At 39.8% G+C, this 26,399-nt stretch overlaps 1 protein-coding gene across 7 annotated transcripts in view; it reads left to right on the top strand.

The window, feature by feature from the left end:
- The first annotated feature begins 6,688 nt into the window (after positions 1-6,688).
- TMEM117 (transmembrane protein 117) overlaps positions 6,689-26,399 on the top strand; it is a 211,272-nt gene continuing 191,561 nt past the window's right edge. For 2 of the 7 annotated variants that reach the window (XM_064655865.1, XM_064655864.1), the window contains exons 1-2: positions 6,694-7,006; positions 8,958-9,262. In XM_064655865.1, coding sequence (XP_064511935.1) covers positions 8,986-9,262 — 277 coding nt within the window. In that variant the 5' untranslated portion in view covers positions 6,694-7,006; positions 8,958-8,985. Of the gene's footprint in view, positions 7,007-7,514; positions 7,536-8,957; positions 9,263-21,494; positions 21,605-21,640; positions 21,761-26,399 lie in introns of those variants that run through there. The other 5 variants (XM_064655863.1, XM_064655859.1, XM_064655860.1 and 2 more) reach the window with 5 other exon arrangements.

Raw genomic sequence — 26,399 nt, 5'->3', positions numbered from 1 at the left:
TAATAGATACTGCATATCCCTATAAACGAAGAGAAGAAGCTTTAAAGAAAGGTCACAAAACTTGGTCTCCTCATCACTTTTCAAAATTAAAAATCTGACAGCAAAATCTCAACTCTCTAGGCATAGCAGTATATATGATTCTCTTATTACATATCTTCAGACTGTGATTAGCTTTCTCATGTTTAATATTGGCACGTTTGATTAATTTCAGTGAGATTATAGTTCTGATTCACCAAGTGCTACCATTTGAACAGTCACATTGAAGTTGTTAGCAAGCGTAAGCCACTTGTATTCCTGGGGTTTGACCCACTGCTTGGATGAGCCATGCTTTGCACAAAACACCTGTATGTGCCTGCTTCACAAAGTCAGCTTTTCTCCTCATTTATATTTGTGAAATGTCTGCTTTGTCATAGCCTCTGTTGAGACACCTAATGCAGCAGCCAGTGCCTCACTGTATTCCCTGCCCTGGCTGCATTTCTGTTCCCCCAATTCAATCAGTTGTATATGACACTACATGATCAGCTCTCAGAGTCCTTTTATTGTAATAGATAACATACTCCAATTTCAAGTATGCAGAGATTTGAAAATTAATTGCTTGAGTTACCACACTGTGCTTGAGCTTAAGAGCATGTTTCTGCCAAGACGCAAAAACTAGTTCTGTCAAAATGCAAAATTTTATGTCATGCCACACCTATTTTTGTTCTAACAGAAATAGGACCAAGATGCAATAGATTAATCTGACAACACAGTAAAGCCTTCCGACTTTATTTTTTTTTATAGAGGCAATGTATTGTTATACTGTAGTTATATTAAGTACAGTTGTTCACTGCACTTTGGAAGAGCATCATGAGATACATTGTGTTGAAAACATGACTTTTTTTTTTGTCCTGTGTTTTTTCATAAGGTTAAGAAATTACTCCTCATTATTTTTAAGCAAATTTTTCTTAAATCTCCAGGCTGAACAACCCCAGCTCTCTCAGCCTGTGTTCCAGAGGTGTTCCAGCCCTCTCATCATCTTCCTAGCCCTCCTCTGGACTCATTCCAAGAGGTCCATGTCCTTCTTATGTTGTGGGCCCCAGAGCTGGATGCAGTACTCCATGTGGCCTCTCATGATAGTGGAGAAGAAGAGAGGAATCACCACCCTTGACCTGCTGGCCACACTGCTTTTGATGCAGCCCAGGACACATTTGGCCTTATGGGCTCCAAGTGCACATTGTCAGGTCATGTTGAGCTTCTTGTCCACCAACACCTGTAAGTCTTTCTTCCTGGAGCTCCTCTCAGTGCATTCTCTGCCAAGACTGTACCCATGTTTATGATTGTCCTGACCCAGGTGCAGGACCTTGCACTTGGCCTTGTTGAACTTCATGAGGTTCACACAGACCCATCTTACCTGTGAATGCCCCTCTGGATGGCATCCCTCCTCTCCAGCGTGTCAACTACAACACACAGGTTGGTATCACTGGAAACTTGGTGAGGGTGCCATGTTGCTGACAAAGATAGTAAACAGTGCCTGTTCCACTACCGACCCCTGAGGGATCCCTCATCACTGGTCTCACCACTGGACATCAGGCCATTGACTGCACCTCTTTGAGTGCCACGATCCGTCCAATGAGTGGTCCATCCATCAAGAGTTCGGCAACATTAGAGCATATTTTCTTTTCTGAAAGACCTTCTGTTGCCATTTATTTTTCTGACCTTTTGTCTTCCAGCTTAATTCTATTTTTCCAAAATTTTCTTTTATCATTGCAACCAACTTGGACACTGTGGTTAAGCAGTATCTGTTGAAGACTGAACTTAGAGTCCACTTTTTCCTAATTTGTGTTTTCTCTAATTCTGTACCTGGAACTATCAGAGTAGCTGCAAGCTGATTATTCCTTTTTTTTTTTTTTCCCTAGTGCAGAAGTCATATGTATTTGTTCTATTAGCTGAAAGGATCCATATGGACAGCAGATGCACTTAAAAGGTATTTAATTAGTGGTGGAAATTCACCTCACTTGAAGTTCTTCTTTAGTTATTTCATCTAAGTTAAGTATGTATTGCCTGTCTTTTTGACATCAATATGGATTATTTGAAGTAGAATAATTATTTGGAGCAAACTTGGTCTGGATGAACAGGAGTAAGTACTTCATTAAAGTGTAAGGTTTATCATTAGACTTTCATCTTCAAAACTGTCAGTACAGCTTCTGCTTTACCTTGGTAAGCCTTACATCATTTGACTTTAGGACTAAAGTTCTCTTTGACAATATGTAAAAGGTCACATAAAGTTCTGTTTCTGCTACTGCTTTTTTCCCCAAGTTCCACTGGTATTGCAAAATTAGATATATTTATTAAATTCTGCTCAAAATTATATTTTTGTGATTTAACCTATCAACAGTGATACAACCATGCCCTAACTTCCTCTTGTTAAACTAAAACTTGCTTGACAAGGATCAAAAAGTACATATTAATCATCCACATCCCAAGATTCCACTAACGTTTTTATCTAGAGCATCATGTATATTTGTTAACATCTATATCCAAGCACTTTTGTCACTTTTTTTTGCCTTAATGTGTGTGTGTGTGTTTGTTCTTCTCCCTTTCACTTTGTTACAACATTAACTTTCTTCTAGTTCTATGAAATTTCCTCAGCATTTCAGCAGTTGTTAGGAAACAAACTTAATGATTAACATTACTGTCTCTCATGGCTTTCATTTATTTTTCTAATAATGCTTAAATCTTATTTAAAAATGAGTGTTTAAGTTTGGTTGCTGCTGTTTACTATCCTTTCATATTACTGATTTAATGGAAAAGTATTTCACGTTACATAATGTGAAAACACTATTACTGCCTATGGTTTCCAAATATGCAATAGAAACATTTCTGCTGTTCCACATTCTTTCACACAATTCTATTATCCACATCTAGTAGTAAAGCAGTACTAGTATTTGAAATATCATTGTCTCTGACTAACTTAGCATTCTTACTTTCCATGGGATGTATATATTTGCCTTTTCTTTCTTCCAAGTTCTTAAACTGTTTAACTCTTCAGTTATATATACTGTTGCCAGTTTTGTGGTTCCCTCCTTCCCTCCTCTTCCCCCACCTCCCAACTTGTTTAATGTTTTATTGTGCTGCTTTCTCTTCTTGTAGATGGAGAGAAATGAGTTGGGGATGCAGATAAAGAATAGGTCTGAATTGGTATAGCTGAGATGGGTTCCTATAGCCATGACTGTGAAATTTCAAAGGGAGGAGTTTTTTAGTTCAAGAATGTTCTTGCAGGTGTACTGGATTTGGCCCAGAAGAAAGTTGACTTTCCTCATAGCAGCAAAATTGTGCTGTGTTTTGGGTTTGTTGCTAAAACAGTGTTGAAAACATGCCAGTGTTTGGGCTATTGCTCAGTAGTGCTTGCACAGGATCTCTTTCCCACTCTGTCCACACTCCCATACCAGCAAGTAGGCGAGAATTTGGGAGAGGACAGAGCTGGGACAGCTGACTCTGTATAATATATAATGTCATGGCCACCAATAAAACTGAGTAGAGGAAAAGGTGACACGGGTTGGTTTCAGAGCTGTTTATCAGAGACTGATGGTCTGTCTGCTCATGGGCCTTGGTGAGTGATTGCCTTAGCATATTTATTAAATTTTATAATTCTTACTTTTTTATTATTATTATTAGTCCATTTTTCTCTTACTCACTAGTTTTCTCTATTTTTCTCCTATTCTTTCCCCTCTCTTACTGGGGGAGGAGGCAGGGGAAGTGAGCTAGCTGCTGCATGACCTGCTGGACGTGGTCAACCCACAATGGCAGGATGGAAGAAAAATACATAAGGAGCACAATCCCTGAGTAATGGGGGTTTGAGGTTTGAGGGAATGAGGTACTTTTGCCAAGCAGCAAGCCAGGGAAAAAGCAATTGTGCAATCACAGATTAAAGGAGTGGGAGGACAGGCTGAGAGAGCTGAGACTGTTTAACCTTGAGAAGAGGCGGCTCAAGGAAGAGGATCTTATTGATGTGTCTAAAAGCCTGATAGGAGGAGTAAAGATGAAGCCAGACTCTTCTCAGTGCTATCCAGTGAGAGGACAAGAGACAGTGGGCACTGAAATACAGGAAGTTCCATTCAATTTATGAAAAAAACTTTTTAGTGTGAAGATGGTTGAACATCGAAACAGGTTGCCCAGAGGGGTTGTGGAATCTACAACCTTGATTATCCTTGGATACCCAAAATGACACAACCATACTCTGAGCAGAAAGATGGACTAAAAGATCTCCAGATGTCCTTTCCAACCTCAGCTATGTTGCAGTACTATGAAATTTCATGGGTTTTAAGTGATGCACAATTTTGTGGGTCAAACAGTCAAGCACGTAGTCAGCACAGACAACATGTGATATCAGAGAGCTTTCTCAGATGAAGTTGTAGCATATTTTTCCAAGCTCCAGAATTACCTTTCAGTCCTGGGTGCACAGAATTTTATAATTAATTACTTTTTTTTTAATAGAGCGATTACAGACAAAATTAGCACTTTTACTTTGGCATAGAAAAGCAAAGAAACCTGTCTCTTAGTGCAGCATCGTTATTTTGGAACATACTGTAGCTTGGTGCGTGTTCCTGCACCAGACAGAGTCATCTGAGGCAGCAGAATCTTGTAAGAGAACTTTCCAGTTACAGACTAATGTGCAGAAGGCTGATTCTTCATATTTGAATGTAAAATGACTCTACAGAAAGTGATACTGTAGCATCAATTAGTAGTATCAATATACGGTTAGTTTAATACCCACAGCTCTGCTGGAAACTGGGTGTAAAATGATAGCCTTTACACAAGTGCTATTTTGTAGTAGGAGTGCTGATAGAATAGTTTCATTCACAAGTATCAAAACTAACATTTCAGGATAACTAGTGCAGATTCAGCTTGCTTTTTAAGTTCAACTTCCTGAGTTTACTGCTGGCTTTTTCCTTTGCTGAAAATTTTGTAGGTAAGAGTTTGTTTATATTCTTCTGTTGCTGGCAGTCCCTGGCTTTCAGTCAGTGGGCCTGATTAGTCTTGTCTACTGAGATTATTTGTTAATAGTTGCTATTTGGATATGTATTTCATCAACTAAATCTTGATTGCTTGATTAAAAAGAAGAAATAGGAGTGCTCCAGCTTTTTTTATATATGAGTGAAACATTACACTTAAATGTTTCAAAAAATATTAGCTTCCTCTAGGATAGCAAATTAAATGAAACATTAAATTTGGGGGAGGTATATGGTGCACGTATGCTTTTTGTTACTTTAATAGAAAAGTAGATTATTTTCATTTGATTGACTTAGTGACTTCAGATTTACTATCTGAAAAAATGTTCATGAATGCTTTGTAGTTGTAGCATGGGTTTCAATCTGAGCCAAAGAGAATTTTGTTAGAGTATAGGTGCATGAAGAACGTGATCTCTTTTGTGGTGGGTGCTGCCTTTTTTGTGGATTCTCATTTGTCGAACGGAAGGAGACCGAGTTCTGGAAGCGTTGCAGTACACACAGAACTGTTGCATGGACAGGCATGTATGCTGTATTTCTGTACTCTCCCATTGCACCTGATGATTTTTCATCTCTGAATATTTGAATTTTCTTTTTACTGTAAAGATAGCTTGGGGTGTGTTAGTGTGAAATGCTGAATATTGTATTTTTCTACATAAAATTGAAGGTCTCATAGGTTATTCCACCAAGGAAGATAATGTGGTGATTCTGTTGGATACCTTCAATAACATAAAACTGTGTTGCCAGATGTGCAGAAGGGATTCACAAGTCTTCATCTGCTGCTTGTTCTGGTTGTGCTAGTCTTTTGCAATATGACTTTCCTAAAGACCAATCCACATTCCTCAGTGAATCTCAGTCACACTCCTCTCTACCTTGGCCTGAAGCAGCCAGATGTCTGATGCTGTATTTCAGATACCCGCTCCAATGGACTCACCTGACTTTTCCCAACAATATATTGAGGCTGTGTCTGACAAGTTCAAGTTTGTTTTATCTGCATTCAGCAATGACCAGAACTAGTACATACTGCATTAAGACCTGGTCATAATGCACCTAAGACCATCCTCTAAACGTTTTCCTGGGATGTAAGCACTACCAGCACACTGACACTAGGGACCACATCCCACGTAAAAAGGCTTTGCTTGACAATTCGGCTGAAGTGCAATGTCAACAACTCTGCTATGCTGCACAGAGGAGTTTTGCCTGACACAGTGACCATAAGGACTGTGTGTGTGCACCCCGGAGACTGGCCGTGGCCTCACCATAGCCCCCTCCCAAGTAAGCAAATTGGGTATAAACCTCCCTCCCCTCCCAAACATAAAGGTTTTCCTAATTCGTCCTGAGTGATTTAGCTGTTATTGCCAGCCCTGTGCTTTTGCTCTGGGGTAATACATCTCCAGATTTGACCGCCTATTTCCCCTGTTTGTGATTTTCTACAGCTAATTTGCGTAATACTGAAGTCTGACCGGGGGCAATTGAGTGATGGGGTTTCGGGTTTCGTTCACCTCCGCCGGCTGGCTAAGCCCCGGTGGGTCCCAGGCCACCATTTTCCAGGGTGAATAGAGACACCCGCGGGCACACCGCGCACGTTTCGGGTCCTTGCTGGCAGGCTCCGGGGGAGGGGCGGGCACGGGCGTCGGGGGCGCGGGGACCCTGCCGCAGCGGCGCCGCCCGCTGCCGCCGCGGCTGCGGCACTGCCGGGGCCGCTCGCCCGCGCCCGGGAGCGGAGCGGAGAGGAACAAGCCAGCACAGCTACCGCTGCCGCTCCCTCCCGGCGGCGGCCGGGGGGGCGGGACGCCGCGGCACCGGCGCCGCCGTCAGAGCCCGAGGGGCTGGGGGGCCCTGCCGGCCGCGGCAGCTGCGGGGGGCAGCGAAGCGGAGCGGGGCCGCCCGCAGCCGGGAGCCGCACCGCGGCAGGCGCCAAGCAGAGCTGAGCCGAGCTGAGCCGAGCCGAGCTGAGCCGAGGAGAGCCGAGCCGTGCCGCCGCAGCAGCGCCGCGCCCGCGGCGCGGATCCCCCGTGGCGGTGAGTGCGGCGGGCGCGGGGCGGCCCCGGCGCTGCGGGGGCCCGTGGCCCGGTGCCCCCGCGGGGAGGGTGCGGCGGCGGCCGCAGCGGCGCGGGGTGAGGTGGCCGCGGGTCTGCGCCAGGGGCAGGGGGAAAGGGGTCGATTTAACAGGTTGCGATGGGCGTGTGGGGCGCGGCGCTTTCGGCACCCGCGTTTTTGGCGTTGAGGTAGACAGGAGCAGGATTTTTACTGGAGATTTAGCACTGCTGCTATGGCTAATATTGGCTTCTGATGCTATAAAACGCTTCCTAGGAAGCCGAGTCTTCATCTGGGTGTCTAATAACTCTCGGATATCCGGCAGCTGTCAAAAATACCAGGACATTTAGTTGTTTATCTCCAGCCCCATTCGGGCTTTAAGATGATTCATACACATAAGGAAATACCAAAACTTTTCTTACCGGTAACAGGAAAAAAGGAGAACAAGAAATAGCTTTGGGCAGTTTTATGTCCCCAGAGTGGTATTTTCTTAGGCAATGGTCCTAGTTTTAAGTAAGTTTTTTTTCATAAAGTTTTTGAAGGACTGACATTTCCTTGTGTCAACTTTTTAACTTTGTAATATGGTATTTTTTTCTTTTTCATATGTAATTTATGCATAATGGGACCTTACTGATTTTTATTATTTACTGAATGCATTGTTTGAATCTGCCGAGAGTTTCTTTTATCCTTTTCATTTAATACGTACAGGGTTGTTTGTAATTTTACAAATATAAATTGCACCATAGAATTAAATAATTTGGAAGGAAGTAACTAAAGGGAGACATTGAAATTCATGCAATTTCTAAGTTTGCAAAGTGATACCTAAAAATCCAAGAAGGAATGAGTAATTGATTGGGTGATTTAGGTCTTTTGCTGCAATTTGTGGGGGGTTTTTGTTTGTTTGTTTTGTTTCTTCCTGAAGGGCATATGACATTTGCAAAAATTTGTCACTGTATCCTTCAAGGATTGTGCTGTAATAAACAAGCAATATTACTAGATGCATTTTTTTTCCTCTTCCTACACTCTGTGTCCCTTGAATAATTGTGGTGTTCCACAACACAAAGGCCTTGTATCTTTGTGCATACAAAGTGGTTCAAGAGGATGAAACAACTAATTGATTGTGAATAAAAGAAAAAAAAATCAAATGACAGACAACTGAAATGTTAACTATGCTCAGTTGCATTTTTCTATAGCAGTACTTCATAAATAGGCAGGTTTCAAAACAGAATTTTTGTATTCATACAGAGCAGTCTGTGCTCAGGGCACTCTCATTTTCTGGTTTTGAAAATATGGTTAACTATAGATGTACTCCCTGGGAAGTCAATGAAAAGATTTATATAGAGTTGGCTGATCTGCAAGAATTAATTGTAGCTTTTCCAACTTTTCCAACATGTTATTCCTTTATATGAACACAAGTTTGTGATGTTTCTGGGGTATATGCTTTTAAGCTTCCAGTGGAAGACCTCACTGGACGTATGGGCTAGTTTCAGCCTCCTCCTATAAGGAGAAGGATTCCATTTAGGCTTAGCATGAACCTTTGTGAAATCTGTCTTGTATTTTTTGGAATGTGGCTGGAAAGGCACTCTTGAGTTTCATGTATCGTACTGTGTTCTTACATTCATTCCATGCTTTTCATACCCCGTTATGAAGTGGGCATGAAAGCAATAGTGTATTTGAAACTAAAAATCCTGTGCTATAATGTATATATGTTTGTTTGTTGTTTTTACATTGGAACGGACAGAAATTTCAATTTTTCTCTTCCTGGATGTAACAGTATCTTTTGATTGAAACTTTCATTGCTAGTCAAGTCTAAAGTGTTAAAATTTACTGATGTCAAGATCACAGTGATTTGATTTTTGTAAATGTGCAGGTCTCTCCTAAGCTCCGAGAATTCTGGATATATGTAATGTTGTGCATTTGTGTCTTCACATACAGGCAAAAACCAGTTCTGCAGTATCTGAGGATGGATAAAGACTTCCGCTACTACTTCCAGCATCCATGGTCTCGCTTAGTTGTGGCTTACTTAGTGATCTTCTTTAACTTCTTAATATTTGCTGAGGACCCAGTATCTCACAGTCAGACAGAAGCCAATGTTATTGTTGTTGGTAATTGTTTCTCCTTTGTAACAAATAAATACCCTGAAGGAGGAGGCTGGAGATTTTTGAAGGTGATTCTGTGGCTGCTTGCCATTCTCACAGGACTCATAGCTGGGAAATTTCTCTTCCATCAGCGCCTGTTTGGTAAGTTACATGATACACTTGCTGACTTCTTGGTAATGGCTTTCTGCCTTTTCCTTTCAGCTTTCTACTCATGGCAGTTTTGTAAGCTTTGCTATTGATCACTTCTGCTGTTTAGAGCTGTATAGAACTCAGTACATCAAAACTTACATCATCATGGAAAATAATGCCATGTCTACTTATATGAGAATAATTCTCAGTGATTTCAGTCAAACAAGGATAAAAACAGTGAAAGCTGACATGTTTTAAATACTTTAGAGGTCAGTAATTTTCAGTTTTTCCATGTTACAAAAATACTCCTTTGCACCTTCAGACCAGTTTTTAAATCTTAGTATGTAGCTTTCTCAGCAATTTGAAGAAAAGGCATTGTTCCTTAGGGCGACAACACTACATGTCGAAAGTCACCTAAGTGGAAGCAGGGGCTGTTGTTAATATTAGCAGAGCTGTCCTGAAAGGTTCCCATGTGAAAATGGGAATTCTAGAGAAGCAGGACCTGGCTCTGTCTTAGTTCAAGAGTGAGTCAGTAAAATGGAAAGGCAGAAAATGGAGAAAAACATGACAGTAAATGCTTTCTTATGCAAGATGTGACTTAACTGAGGAACATACTGCCCATGAACTGACTGACGGGAATGGAACATCCCTGGATTAAATTCTGAGACTGAGAATTTGGATGTAAATATATTGAGATACAAAAATATCCACCATTGTCCTAACTGACATGTAGAGAATGTTGCATCTGAGGGCTCAAGGCTGTCACTATGTTTTAGAGATAAGTAGAAATCATGGAAAAGTTTCCTTCACTCCCAGCAGTTGCACTGTTCTTTGAAACATCTAATGCTGGGTGTGTTGCTGCTGGTCTAGATGGACAACTCCCATATTCTTATACTGGTAGGACTGCAGGATGGATGGTTACTGGAACACCTCGAAACACATGAGCAATAGGCCATTTCTGTAGTGTGTCTCATTCTATTAAGATTGAGAGAGAGCCACTATTGTTTCAATAAATCAAATGTAAAGCTGTTGTATCAAGGAATGAACAAGCAAAGCCACATTAAGAGACTTCTTTTAATACAGACTTCTCTTGAAGCACTTATTCTGAAAAATAAATAAGTGGCATGATGGCTATTTGACTGTTTTTACCATAGTGTAGTGGTAAATGTAAAATGTTCACATAAAGAGGACATTTTACCTGGAACAAGCACTGTCACAATAATGTTTTCAATTCTGGCTTCCACAATTGAGAAATGATTGTGTTAAATAGAAGATAAGGCAAAAATAATGAAACCAATGATAAAATAGGAAAATTAGCCCTATAGTGAGAAGATTGAGAGGATAAAGGGAGGATAAAGGGAAGATTAGAGGGTGACTTGCTCAAATTTGATTTGAAGGACAGAACTTTCTGTTCAGCAAATGTATTGCGAGGTCCAGTGCTTGGAAGTGGCAAATAGCCAGCACTTTTTTTTTATCTGAAAGGCTAGACACTCCATGGAACAAGTTGTTATAGGATGTGACTTCATCATGACGTGAATTTTTCTTTTTGAGAATACGTTCATCTGACTACAGAGTAGTTATTTTCTATCTAGTAGGTTATTATGATAATTCCTTCTGGATTTGTAACTGTATATTATAGATAAGATGTACCTAAACATATATTTTAAAGTGGCTTGATTCGGTATTACTGCCAAAAGGAGAAGGTCTGCCTTCTGTAAGGAAGGTCTGTAAGGATCACATCTCTGACCATACTGATGTTTGTGCAGCACTAAGATGGGGTCAGCACTGCGAGGAAAGTAACAGGCACTACCCTGGAGGTAGTGCTGGCTTACAGATATTTGTGGTTGTGGTCTGGGCAACCAGTACAGATCTGGGTACAATCTGATCTGAGGCTAGTTCCTGCATGTTGAGTTTTGTGGCAATTTGAGCCAATGTAGATCTGTCCCAGCCCCACCCTCCTAGCCCCAGCCACATCATTTTGGTGCCTCCCTCAAGCCAGCACTGCTCTTAATGTGATGGAGCAGCACTCTGGCTCAGGCAGCAACTGGAAAACCAGTGGCAGCTCTGTGGCAGCTCCTTGAACTGATGCGATGGCTTGAGTGTCAGTGCTGATGGAACAGCCAGGGACTGTGCAGGCAAGATAGCTGGGGGCCATGGCAGCCATACCTTGTGCTGGCCCGAGTGCTGTGGGACTGTACCCACACAGTGTGTCAGTGGAAATGTGCTGTTGCTTGTGATACATTGTGAGCAGATGGCAGTCAGTGTGACTGGAGAGCTGGCTGTATTGCTGACTGATGTGGCCATGCTGGCTGTAAACTAGCTAGCGTGAATACCAATTGCTTTGATGAGATAATGATGTGGATTTACGGTTTCAGTATATCTCTGTGTGTCCAGAAGTTTTGTACAGCCCATGCTGAAAGATTTTCCGACAGTTATTTGCTACTATTTCAATGTCTTCACTGCCTAGAAATCCCTCCTTTTATTCTTGTGGCCTGTGTATAACTTTTTCTTGTGACCTGTGTATAACTTCGTGCAGTCAGGATACCAAGTGGCACCAGTCAATCTTCCCCTGTCAGATCTTGGCTCACAGTGCAGGCTGCAACTGAAATTGAAAAGGATTAGTCTGCACATCTCACTTTAAATGAAGAGGAGTGGAAAGGATTTTCTTTCTCTATGCCCTACCTGCTCTTTGTCCCTTGGCTTCTGTATTTCGTGCTGCTGAGCTTGCATATGAACTAGAAAAGTAGCATAGCTAGAACTGTGTCATAATACAGTTTTCCATCTGTGACAGTCACTGTCTGATAGCCATGACTGTCACGGACTATAAAAATAAATGAGCGCAAGCATGCTATGTGTCTAAAAGTGGAAGGAGAAGGGTTCTGGAAACATTATTTAGGCTTCATCACTGAGTTTGCAGAGAGTTAAGGGACTAGTTGAACTATATTGATGAGAAATAGAGATCTCGACTAGAGGACACAGTGGAATGTTTTTTGTTGGAAATATTCATTGAACAGTAATCTTTGAACAGTAACCTCTTCGGGGAATCCTTCAAGATACTGCTCATGACTTAAAACAAGATTAGAAAACAATTACATTTCTTGTTCCTCACTCAAGAAATAGCTTACTTCATTTGATAAATATCTCCCATGATAAATATTCCCAAGGAAAACAGTCCTTATCTAGTACATTCTTTATATCTTTATGGCATATAGTCAGAAGAAGCGGAATTTTAACATTGTCTTTTGGCTCTTATCCACCATATTATTTTGATTCATCACTAAGCATATCTTCTATTTGGTTAGATATTGTGTTCTGCTGTGCTTTTTATTTTGAAATGGAAAATGAAAGGTCATAGATGTAATACTGGAAGTTTGGGGAAATGAAAAATAAAGATACATACCCTGGGGTTTTTTTGTTCTGTATAAGAGAGTTACTTGAGGAAGGGGAAAGTGGTAATTACTTTGTGCTCACTTACAGATTTCTTGATTAATTTTCTGCTTTATTAAAAGCAGAAAGAGCTTACAAACTGACCCATTTGATGGCACTATGCATTCAGAAAATGCATTCAAATCCTGACTTAAAAGAAATCCCTGAATAAGCTTTTGCACATTTTTCATATTACTCTGGGGCATCTGTAGCAAAGTGTTTAGTGTATAGAAAGTGTATGTTTTAGTTGGCACCTGGTCAGCGTGTGCACAGTTGCAGTTCTGCACTACAACTTCAGGCCCAAATTCTGAGTTCAGTGGGAGGTATTTTGGCCCAAAGTTCAGGCTGTGTGTTTTGCATCACTGTATATAAAGATGATCTATCAGTAGATATAAAATAATCTTTCATTTGAATAGACTTTTTGCAGTATGCACAAATGGGCAGTAGACTTAGAAAAATAATATCTTAATTTTTTCAGTCCAGGATCTTTGCTTTAACTGTTTTCTACATGTACTGATCTTTAGCTTATGCTGCATATTAGATATATCAGTTTTTAAAAACTTGCTTACTACAAAACATGTATGTGTCTACCTGCCCATTTTTCTAACTGATTATAAAGATGCATTAAAATCTGATTAAAGCCTGATTACAGAGACTGTATTTTATTCGATTGCCATTGAGTGTGCTTAGATTTATATTTGTAAGTTCCTTTCTAAATGATGTGGATGGAAAATAAATATTTAATGTGTTATAAAAAATTGCAGAAACAAAACATATATAGAGCTAAAGCTGTATTTCTTAAAATGGAGGAATCATCATAATAGAGCCAGGAAATTAAAGCTGTTGAATAAATGTTGAATTTAATGGGTTACTCTCTTACAAACGTTCACAGTATGCAGTTTATTTAAAATTAAATGATAATATGAGCTTCATAGACACTGGGGCAAATAAATAAAGCACTCATTATAGGAATCGCACTGAGCTGTGGATATACACAAATTTTGCAGATTTTTTAATATACAGTACTGCCATGCTGGGAGCAATTTCATGACAGACAGTTTCAAACAAAACACCCACTGAGGACCTGTTGTCTGAAAACATTACTCTTTTTGTCAAACATGTTATCTGGAAGGCTCTAAAAGATGTTGCAAACCACTCAAACCCAGACTCTTCAGTGTCTCCTTTTATGTTGAATTTAAAGTGTGTATCCACTGAAGCAATGAATGTGTGCAGATTTCAAGAGGAAATTAGGGAGACTGGGATTTAGTCAGGATGATGGTGCACTACATAGGAAATGTGAATCTGTTAGGCAGGTAAGACAATAAATTCATATAACAGTACATATATGATTAATTATATATTAGGGGTCATGTTAGTATAAAATCTGAGCATTATTGGCATGTCACTTTCATAGTGGTGTTTATGCAATGGCTGATGAACCAAATGTGATCTGTTTTGCAAAAGAACCTTCCCATAGATGTGATAAGTTTTTTGCATGGTTGTTTTTCAGCCAGATTGTTTCCCATTCTTGTTTGATAGTAGTGATAGGAACAGTTGTACCATCATCTGTAGAAACAAATAATGGTAATATTTGCATAAAATTCTAACCTGATAGAGCATATTCTTTTCAGTTGTCAGCTCTGTCTTACATTACAGTAAGAACTGTCTTTTAGTACCCAGCAACTTTGTTCCTGCTTTTTCTTTTCCATCGATGACTTCAGCCTAATAGAAAACAACTAATCTGATAGCTGGTAAAAAATAATGTCCTCAAGAGCCTGTTTAGTATTTCAGTAACAATGATCAAGTTAACACTGTTGAAGGTATTCAAGGTCTACTGTGATTGCTTCACAGTCAATTCACCTCTTTTGTTTCCAGTAAAATTTTGAAGCCATACAATAAAATTATTTTGGTCCTACAAAATGTGCCAAGGGGCCAGTCTAACAGTTTGCTAATAATAACACACAAATGACTGTGAGCAAGCATTTCTGAGAGCCAGAATCCTCAACAACAACAAAAAACCCCAAACAACCAAACAAACATAAAAAGAAGCAGCTCACAGCCAGCCACTGAGTGAGTGCAGGCTCATCAGATTCCAGCTCTGGCAACTTGCCAGTAATTAAGATATCAGTTTATTTTAAACTTTACATCATTCATGAGGGAGACCACAAGTGACCTTTCAAATATAAATGAAAAGCATGCAAGTGACCTCCAGATGTCTTCTTTTACTCTTGTATTTTTAGAAGAGCCATAACATCTCACTGCTTCCTCTCTTCATGCTCAATGAGAAAACTGCTGTTGTTTGCACTTAGCCTTAGTTGTGGAATTAGTCTCTGGGTAGTAAATTGTAGAGTTTAATTGGAGAGATATAGGTAGCAGCTACAAAAAGATTATTCTCTCTCCAGTGAAAGCTTTGATTCTACTGGAGGTACATATCCCATTCCTCAAGCAGCAGCGTGAGAGTGTGAGAAGATCTACGTGTGTCAAATTTTCCATAATGGGAAAGCTCTAGATAATATTTAGCATCCAGTGAAAACTAAAAATAAGTTCATTGCTACTTTATATTGATGTGTCAAATCTGTGTTTTGATCTTTTTGACATGACTGTCAGATTTTCCTTTCTGATTGAGTCAGGGAGTGATTTTGGAATGATGCCTGCCACTTATAGGAGTAATATATCTCCATTCCCCAATTTCCAGAAATAGAAATGAGCTTATTCCTAGCAGACACAGCCTGATGGGCATGGTGCAGGTGCAGCCTAGTGCAGGGGCAAATTTCTTCTATCCTTATGCCATACAATGAGGAGATGGAAAGGATGTTAGTGTGGAACATGATCTCACCATGTGCCTGCTGGAGAGCCCCAAGGAGAACATGATTTCCTTAGTCAGAGTGACATGAATCATAGAATCAACTGGGTTGGAAAGTACCTCTGATATCATTAAGTCCAACTCTTGATCCAACACCCCGATGGTTACAAGACCATGGCACTAATTGCCACATCCAGTCTCATCTTAAAAACCTCCAGGGCAGCCCATTCCAATGCCTGATTACCCTCTCTATAAAGAATTTCTTCCTAATATTCCACCTAAACCTCCCCTAGCACAGCTTAAGACCATGCCCTCTTGTCCTACTGCTGGTTGCCTGGGAGAAGAGACCAACCCCCACCTGGCTACAACCTCCTTTCAGGGAGTTGTAGAGAGTGATGAGGTCTCCCCTGAGCCTCCTCTTCTCCAGGCTGAACAACCCCAGCTTCCTTAGTCTCTCCTCATAGGACTTGTGTTCAACTCGCTTCACCAGCCTTGTTGCTCTTCTCTGGACCTGCTCCAGCACCTCAATATCCTTCCTGAACTGAGGGGCCCAGAACTGGGGGTCTTTTGCATACAAAACAACATTTCTCTTTGTGTGATGTTGCTGGGACTCCAAGTCAGCCTGTGCACCTGCCTTACAAAATTACATTTCTTTGTTTTGTTGTTTTCTTTTGTTTGTTTCCAAAATGAAAAAAATCTTCATTGTGGCCCTTATAAAACTTTGAATACATCCTCAGGATTTAAGAACTATTTAGCAATTAGTAAATGTCGTTTATAGAATTTGTAAATGTACTTCCTAACCAATGTGACTTTTGAGGACGAGGGATCAGTAATTGTTCGCTATGACACAGGTAGGGGAGAAACACAGTATTTCTAAATGTGACTACTGAGATGTATGAGACACATACCCTAATTTCAGATGCTGAAAAATAGAATTTTCTGCTTTATTCTCTTTTCAACAGAGGGGGAAGTACTGCTTTCCCCTCTGAGTGGCTCTTGCCAGGGGATGACAGGAACAGCAGAGACTTTTCTGCTTTGAGGATTCACACTCTAGCTGGTGCCTTCATGTGGAAAGGAGTCTCCCAAGGGCAGATTGGACGTCTGGGTAGAGGTAGCTGCAGAGCCTTGAATTCATCTTTCATCTGCAGCATTGGGGTGTGATCTTTCAAAGTCGCCAGCTGCTCAGGGCTTTTCAGGCTCACTTATGCACATGATGCACATAATGTTTTCTGTTTCTAGGCCACTGATGCAATGTCTACTAAGAAACACACTTTCATTTAATATTAAAGCAAAGAAGACTCTAAATCTGTACAAGATTTAGCTAAAGTCAGACATGCTAAACAAATAATAAAAATAATAATTAGGGCAGTGAGAGAGTAAAGAGATGAGGCAGGATAAAGGAAAACATTCCTAGAGAGTCACAGCAGCAACAATATTTAATTTTAGCTTACTTAGTAAAAGGCCTAAAAATTGAGCAATTACAGTTTTAATTAACAAAACCCCCCAAATATCCTAGCTCTTTTGCTAATCTGTGCTCATAGATGTAAGTGACAAAAAACCATAACAGTGTAATGTACTGGACGTGTAGAAAAGGAAGAAGAAACTGAAAACTAGTATTTTCTGTGGAACTTCTGTGGAGTTCCTGACCTGGGGAATTCGGGGCTTAGCACAATTTTGTGTCACTTTCATACAGCAAGTAAAAAAGTCTTTGCAAACAGTTTTCTCCATACCTACCACTTTGCATGATGTTCTCCTTGATGCATACCAGCTTAGATTACTTTGAAGTGATTTGGGGCTCATATCCCATGAGCGTCCTCTCTGTGGCAGCCAAAGGTGGAGCAATTTTTATCTAAATTAGAAGTGACTTCTCTATGACTTATCTAAATTCACAGAGTAAAACAGGAGTGCTACTCTCTTGGGGATGTCTACAGATTTTCATCTCAGGCTGCAGATAAAAAAGCAAACTTCTCTTGAGACTATGTTTCTGATTGCTGTGCCAGGGCACATACCAGACCAAATGCAAGTGTCAGTGGTCTCTTCAGAGGTAAGGGCTACAGTGCATATGCAAAGAATTTACCAAGGCAGTCTGTGTGTACCCAGAGGTTATCAGAGTGCCATTCTGTCTATCAAGCTAAATTGGAACTTGGTTGAGGCTCATATAAGATTGTGTATGAAAGATGAGTTATTGGTCCTTGGATTTCTAGATGCAGCTTGATATACCAATACTGTTGGTGTGAAATTGGTGTAGATTATATGTTTGTGTTTGTATGGTCGTCTTCACTTTCTTTTTTGTGTTAGACTCTCCTTCCGCCTTCAGACAAGTGTTCAAATGTCTGTCTAGGGATGCATTCTGCCTCAAGTTACTCCAGGAATGGGTCTGGTGTGGACTTGGCAATGTTAGGTGTATAGTTAGACTCGATGATCATAAAAGTCTTTTCCGACTTAAATTCTGCGATTCTGTGATTTCTAACTTCACATTTCTAACTGGCTCTTTACAATGTGTTAGCTCCAGCATAATTTCTATGCCTCACCTTCCAGCAAAACTGAGTGGAGTCCTGCTCAGCTGGAATTCGGGTTTATCAGAAACTGAGTGATAACAGATCTGTTATTTTTATGCTGTTATAATGGTTGTAGCATACAAGGTCCTGCTGTTGTATAGCAGGGGCAGTTTTTGCAATTACAGTCTGTGTAAACAACTGGCCAGAACCACAGCTATTGGAGGAAAATTAGCTTTTAGCAGCAATTCAGACAAATAATTATCTTTCAGCAGAGGAGCACCTTCTAGTGGTATTGAATGAATATAGCAGCTAGTTAAACAGTTCTCTGGATAAGAAGACGTAAATATGCTAGATAAAGAATAATAATTAATATTTCTGTACACTATTTTTATGATTAAATTGATAATTCGTTTAAAAACAAAGGAAAAAACCGAGCCTGAGTAGAGAAAGCATATATTTGGGAAAATGAAAACGTTTTTCAATTACAGTATTCCCTGCTCCTCCCTTCTCCCCTGCCAACCTACTAGCTTACTGGCTTTTTATGCACTTACTGTGAAATAGTATTTTTGTGTGTTCTAGCTTGAAAACTACCCACCCTTTGGCTTTTTTAGTAATGAAAATTTGGGTTCATTATACATCTGAAAGGAAATTTGCTATGGAACTGTTATTTTATTCAGTTTCGTTGACTGTTAATGCAGTTTCTACAGCCAGTGTATTTCTAGTAGATATGTATTTTGCAATATAGTATTTGCTATATTTACTTTTACAAATAACATGGTATCAAATGATTTAAATTCAATTTTTCCTAGGTTACAGTGGATTAGTTGATAATGTGGACTTCTTTCAGTTTGTATGTAGTAGATAATCCTTTTTGGACATGATTACATAGTGTACATCATACAAATGAATGATATATTATTTCTAGAAAGGTAAATTAAGATTAATAAGCTGTGCTTAATATTATGTCATTGCAGGAGATTTGTGCCTTAATGGAATCTAACTGTATGAAACATATTTGTACTTAAATTTTCATGGTGTTCCTCTGAATTTTGCAATTGTGCGAAAATGTCAGGTACAAAAAGTCTGATTTGTGGGTGTTTAAAACAAGACCATAACTATTTGCTTTCTAACTCTGTACACATATTCCTGGGTTATCCAAGTAGGAAACTTGACCTTTTTTTTTCTGAAGAACTTTTTCAGCATTTGGAAACTTCAGCCCAAAGCTGAAATAGGTCTTGCAAACATTTTTAACCCGTGAAGGCTCATTTCATATCAATTGTTTTGGTAGTGCCATTATAAAACAGATTTGTTGAAATAGTTAGTAGTTTGGCATCCTCCATCCCATGGTAGGAGGGCAGAGGAGTTGTAAGACAACTAGGAACCTGGAGCAAAGTTAGTGGAGTTGCACAGTTGTCAACTGCTTCTATAATTGTGGGCACAGAATTCTGCAAAATATTGCCACGGATTTACTTATTAGAAGTACGACTGCCTAACATTAGAAAGTTTTGAGTCTGGCAGAATATACAGCTTTCCTGTATAAGGTCTATACAGCTTGCAGCACGTACCAGTTCTGATAGAGGACTTGATTAACTGATTGTACCCCTTTTTGGTGCTCAGACAAGTGTTGATCTGGGTGCATATACAGGTGCTAGTTGAGAAATATGTAGCTTATGAAACAACAGTTTTTTCACCAAGTCTGGACAGGCTGAACTCTTAAGTGCGTACCCCTGTATTTCATTGTAGGTCAGAGAGTGTCTTTTTTTGTCACTGAATTATGCTTCCTCTTGATCCCACAGAACCAGTTCTCCACTTGTATTTTGCACTGGAAATGCAGACATGCCCAGTAACCCCTGGGAACCCTGTTTGTCTGCTGTGAGGTCTAGTCACAGTGTCCATAACAGAAAGCACAAGTTGCAAATACTTATTAAGACAAAAATAAAACAAACCCCATGATTAATCTGCTTTGTTTTCTGACTCAAAAATGCTTTATAAATGTTTATTTTAAAGGGCTGTGTAGTAGATAGAGTGAAAGCAATTCTATTTACTATTAAAAATAAGCTTGTGAATCAGTTTCAGGAGAAAAGACCAAACAGTATAGAAAAAACCTCATTATTTTGATAAGTCATTACAGAGTATCATTAAACTGTTATTGAGGAGCAGAGTTAGAGCACTGCCCTTCAGAGTTCATAATCAGCATTATACAGCATATAAATGCTGCTAAGTTTCTTTTACCTGCTTTGAAATTGGGATTACAATGAATTCAAAGAAGGAAAATGTAATTTCTGTAGGCACTACATGTAAAGTGATAAAACATTGTAGTTCTAGAATTAAAAAAATAAGGAGGATCATGAAATTACTTTTATAGGTCTGGCAGTTAAAAGAACCCCTCAGGTTTCTTAAAAATGCTAAAAATTCTTAAAGGATAGAGAGTGCAAAATATGATTAATACCTACGTGCCCTCTAACCAACTTGTATTATGCAGTGAGGACATCTACATAGAAATTTTTTTTTCACAATAATTTTGTAACCTGGGATACATTCACATAGAACTAAAAAATTTACACCTCATCAGCAAATGTGCTGGTATTTTCTATTGCTAACGCAGGCTTTTCAGTTACTTCCCCACTAAAAATGTTCTAAAACATTATAGGAAATCAATATCTATTTTTACAGGTTTCCTTTTATCTGCATCAGCACAATTGTCTAAACCTGTGATAATAACATCAGTAATAGTAAAGTCTATAATTAAAATTATATGCTAAATCTGTATAATGGAAATTAACAGTTGCAGAAAAATTCAGAATTAAGCCTGCTTACACACTGTAATTCTGGCATAGCTTTAAGTCTTCCCCCATTACTTGCATTTTATGACTCTTTCAAGACAGCAGCCTGAGGTATTGCTTCTAGGTAATAGTAATGACCTTAATATAAAGCAAAGAGCGAGATGTGGTGCCTTCATGAACCACCCTGCAATGTTTGATATGGCAGGTGGCACTAACCACCACCACCCTACTCTTGGCTGCCTTTGGGTAATCCCTTAAGAAAAGAAAATGTCAGCCCTTTCCTTGCAGCAGCAAAAGTCCATCCTCCGGTTCTTGTTTTGGCATTAAAAGATGAGTGTGCATTCTTTTGAACTTTTCTATTCTTTTCTTCTTTGCAAAATAGCAAGCAATCTTTGAAGGCTGTGTGGCATTTCTAAAATGACATTTCTTCCTCCAAGGAAGGCAGAGTGCTGTACGTTTCACTTGCATGCCCTCACCTGTGGTCTCTAGTTCAGATCATGCCCTTTAGATCACCAAAATCAGGTAAGACAGACTGCACAAGAGCCCAGTGGAAAGACATCTGGCTACTGATGTCAGTCTTCTGACCAGTGGTGACTTAACTGGTGGGAAACCGGAGATCCCAAGTTCCCATTGTCCTAGCACATAATGTACTGTTCGAGGACGTCAGTTTTCCAGCTGCGTCAGTAGCTGAGACCTTGACTGTTACATTTTGTGACATTAGGCTGCATTTTACCTTAGACTGCAAAAGCTGAGAACTGCAGTGCTCTGTGATTAAGATTCACCTTTCCCAGCTGGAGGAAGTCCCATCCATGCTGAGTCATGTGAAGAGGAAGGGACTGAGCTGGTAAGTGCTAAGTTCGGAGAAGTCCTAAAAAGAGAGCTTAGGAGGGCTATGGATTTGATAGGTTCCTGCACGAGGCCAGCACATCCCATCATCTCTGACTGCAGGCTCCTGGCAGAGTACAGGGAGACTTGGCTTCTCAGAGTCTTGGATCTTTCTCTAAGCCAGGAGCAGAGAAGCTACATTTCTTTACAAGGCCGATGGTGGACTTAGCCATATTACATGCCTCTGCTCTGGTCCCTCCAGCTACAAATCACTCTAGGCATATTTTTTCTTCTGTCTGTGGAGTTTTGGCTTCCACAGATGAAAGCAGTGTACAAAGGGGAAGTATTTTAATAGTGTTGTGGTATTGTTTGTTATATCTTTTTGACAAGTGAGATATTTCTGAGGCATGGAAAAGAAAAACTTTGCTATCGGAATACATTCACTTATGTATATTGAAGAGAAAACCAAACTTGCAGGAACATTTGAACATTTTCATTTAAAAAGGGTAAAATCCCGTCTTAGTAAGTGAACATTTCAGGTAGTTTCTCTGTGAGATGAAAATACTATAAGGACAAATAGAGAACATAAATATTGCTTTCCTTGGCAGCTTTGGGACATTTGTAGCAAAATTTCTCTCTTCAACTCAGAGATTTTTGTTTTAACAAGTTTTGCTTACAAAACTGCTGAATTTACCATAGTAAATGAGAAAGTTGTTCCTCTGACAACCACTGAGCATGTACATAAAGGGTCAAATCTTTCAGGCCATGGTCTATCTTGTGTTCCTCTAGTACATATTATGAAGATTTTAGAATATCTAGAAAAGGTAAATGAAAGCTACCTAGACCTTTGTAGGCTAATATTATTATTACAACATTCAATAATGTGTTCAAACTTGTAATAGTTAGGCATTTAACTGGATACTATGTTCTCAGATTTAATCTAAACAAAGATCTGTATGAAACCAGTATTGCAACATACTTGTCATAGTAGATGATGTTGACTTTGGCTCTTAGCTATTTAGTTTATTGCTTGCTTATTGTAGCAAAATGGAATAAAATTCTCTAATTTTTATTTGTTTATGTCATTCTATCTGGGTAATATTATAATAAAATATTTTAGGAGCATGTATTTCAAAGTAAAAGTATGACCAAGTAAATATGAACAGATGTCTTGTGCCTTTTAACTCTTATTTAGTAGAACACTTGATTTCAGTCAGAACATTAGCATTAGTTCAGCCTAGGTGAACAAAAATGCTTTAAAAAAGTGTCTTTAATTGACTATATAATCATTTATAAATGGAAAAACAAAGTATCATGGGAAAGGGACTAGCTGAGGGTAAGAGAGGGAAAGATTTTTCAAGAGATTTGTGTCCTGAAGATTTTTTTTAAAAGATTACATGGTGTCTTTAGTCTCAGCCCAGGACAAGGCATGTTGTGTCCAGGCTGGCAGAACAGATGACAGAGGCACTGTGACACAGATGAATTTTGTAGCAATGCCCCCATCTGCTTTTTTCCCTGCTGTTCTTCATTATTCAGTGTTGGTTGGAACTAATCTTTTCAGAAGCATTAGGTGGTTTCTTCACTTTTCCTTCCCCCTTTTCTCTTATGCGTGTGAGTACTTTGGGACCTCTGTTATAAATGGCTTTATTGACAGATAATTATTCAGCTTTATAGGCCATGTAGGAAACAGATGTGGAGGTAAGGATTTACTTGTGTAGCACAGTTTATTCCATATTTTTCTTTCAGTGGGACACAAGAAGGAGCAATGCAGAAAAACGGATCGTATTAGAATCTGAGAGTCCAAACAGTTTGTCCCTTGTCCTGCCAGCTGAGCCCAGAACAGTGAACTGAGGAGCTAGGATGCCCACCTTACTCAGTCCTGCATAAGTGAACTGGAGGAGTCTCCACCGTGCTCCTGCTTGTTCCCAGCGAAGAGGTTACTGGGGACATGCTGGCTGTATCTCTTGTTCATGTTCTTGGGGGCAGGAAGGATCAAAGGATACACAACAGAAATCAATACTGCCTGGATAAAATCATAGAATCATTTAGTTTGGAAAAGACTTTTAAGATCATCAGGTTCAACCATTAACCCAGCACTGCCAAGTCCACCATAAAACCATGTCCCTGAGTTCCACATCTACATGTCTTTTCAATACCTCCAGGGATGGTTACTCAACCACTTTTCTTTGCAGTCTGTTCCAGTGCTTGACAACATTTTGGTGAAGAAATTTTTCCCAATATCCAATCTAAGCCTCCCCTGATGCAACTTGGGGCTATTTCCACTTGTCCTGTCACTTGTTACATAGGAAAAGAGACTGACTGGACCTCACTGCACAACCTTCTGTCAGGTAGTTGTAGAGAGCAATAGGTCACCCCTGAGCCTCCTCCAGGATAAACACCCCCAGCTCCGTCAGTTGCTCTTCCTAAGACGTGTGTTCCAGACTCTTCACCAGCTTTGTTGCCCTTCTCTGAACACACTCCAGCACCTCAAGGTCTTTCTTGAAGTGAGGGGCCCAAAACTGAACACAAAATTTAAAGTGCGGCCGAACAATCACTTCCCTGGTCCAGCTGGTGACACTATTTCTGATACAGGCCAGGATGCCATTGGCCTTCTTGGCCATCTGAGCACACTGCTGGCTCATGTTCAGACAACTGCCAACCAAAACCCCCAGATCCTTTTTGCTTGTCAGCTTTCCAGCCGTTCTACCCCAAGCCTGTAGCATTGCATGGGGTTGTTGTGACCCAAGTGCAGTATATGACACTTGGCTTTGTTGAACCTCATGTAATTGGCCTCAGCCTATCCATCCAGCCTGTCCAGATCCCTCTGCAGAGCCTGCAGCAGATCCTAGCTGATCCTAGCAGATCATACCCTCCAGCAGCTCAAGACTCCCAGCCAGCCTGGTGTTGTCTGCTAAATGACTGAGAGTACACTCGATCCCCTCATTCACGTCATTGATAAAGATAGTAAACAGGACTGGCCCCAGTACTGAGCTGTGAGGAACACCACTGGTGACTGGCTGCCAACTAGATGTCACACCATTCACCACCACCCTCTGGGCCTGGCCAGCCAGCTGGCTTTTTTACTCACCAATCCAAGCCATGAGCAGCCAGTTCCTGCAGGAGAATGCTGTGGGAACCAATGTCCAAGGCTTTACAAAAGTCTAAAGGGACGAGATTCACAGCATTTACCTCATCCACCAAACGTGTGACCCATAGAAGGAGACAGGTTAGATACATACTATTTCATGGTAATTTTTATGTTCTGAGTTGGCTGAGGTCCGGATTCACACCTGCAAAAACATATCCCTGCCTGTTTACTTCCCCAGTCCTTCCTTCCCTGGTTGCTGGCACAGCACTGTAAGTGCTCCTTGATACTCTCCCAGGCCCACAGTGGCAATCACTGGCATAGCTCCATCATGTGTGCCCTGGACCGTGGAGCTCTTTGTTGGGGTGATGCAGACAGAGTAGTGAAAAGCATCTCATTTTGCATATTTCTATGTGAGTATACTGCAGAGTTCAGCCCCACTGAAAATATAAAGGTCATCCTTGTTTAGTTAAATGCATTTTATATTCTGATTGCCTGACCAGATTGAAATTTCTCCCTAGTTTTGTTTTTCTTTTGAGTTAGACTCACACTGACTTTAAAGCATTTCCTTATTGTTACCTTAGTTTTTCTTTTTACATCACTAGACTTTGCTTGACAATCTCTGCAATCTGCATTTATGCTGCTTGCAAAAGACACTGCATAGGAATTGTGGAAGGGTTTTCTGTGAAGCTCTTTGATTATTGTATTTGTCTTGAACTCACTGGAGGCTTTCAATGCAATATTTAATTAAAATTTTTAATTTTATTCTTTCCAACTTTGAGTATTTTTGAGCACAGTCTGCATTCATATGTGTTGTAAAGGCAGCACTTCAAGAGGAAACAAATCTAATTATTTTCCAAAATCAGGAAGTGAGTTTGATAATATTTTTCACAATTTCTTCTGAGTTGAATGTTTCTTTCCTCTTTAACAACAAATCTTTCTAATTACACTTGCTTAATATAGTAGATATTACCCAATAAGAGTAAAATTATCTGTTTGAACAGAGAAACAACTGTAATTCTATTAAAAATCTCAAGAAAATTTTGACAAGTTTTTTGTATAAGCCAGTGTTGTCTCTCCTGAAAAAGCTCACATATTACAAGTCCTGGCAAGTAAAAGCTGAAAATCCCTGAGTCCCAGAGGTGTGAAGTTATCTTTTGTAGCCAGATGTGCACTGAGTTTTCATGTTTAGTTTTGTGTATAGAAAAGCCTATTTTGGTCCCACGTTGAATTTTACTCAGCCAAAACACAGACACTAAATTGCTGAAGCAATACTGAGGTGGAGAAAGGAAAACGAAACAGTGTATTTGTGCCTCTAAAGATAAATTGAAACATAAAACTGGCAAGTGTTCGATTTTGGAAATAGCTTACAGTTTACAAGTTTGGGTGCAATCTGGTGGGAGCAATAAACTCATTGAGTACAGAACTTCACACTTATCTCTGCTATTCTGTCCTTTTCATGCTGGGAACACCTTTGTCACTAAATGACATTGCCATTGTTTCTTTATCAGTCTGAGAAGTGTATATAGGTAATTGCCCATGGATGCCCATTCCTGAGTTAAAAAGCTCTGTTTCTTATGGAAGCCAATGTTGTGTTAATAACCTTCTCATGTTTCCAATAGACGATTCATGTGTTTTAAAAAAAGTTAATATTTTTAAAATAAGAGAAATTGAAAGATTAAGAAATTATCAAAGGAAAAAAGCAGGACTTAGAATATAGGCATGCAAT

This window comes from Pseudopipra pipra, chromosome 5, assembly GCF_036250125.1.
Source record: "Pseudopipra pipra isolate bDixPip1 chromosome 5, bDixPip1.hap1, whole genome shotgun sequence".
Lineage (NCBI taxonomy): Eukaryota > Metazoa > Chordata > Aves > Passeriformes > Pipridae > Pseudopipra > Pseudopipra pipra.
This window is presented reverse-complemented; position numbering and strand designations above follow the sequence as displayed.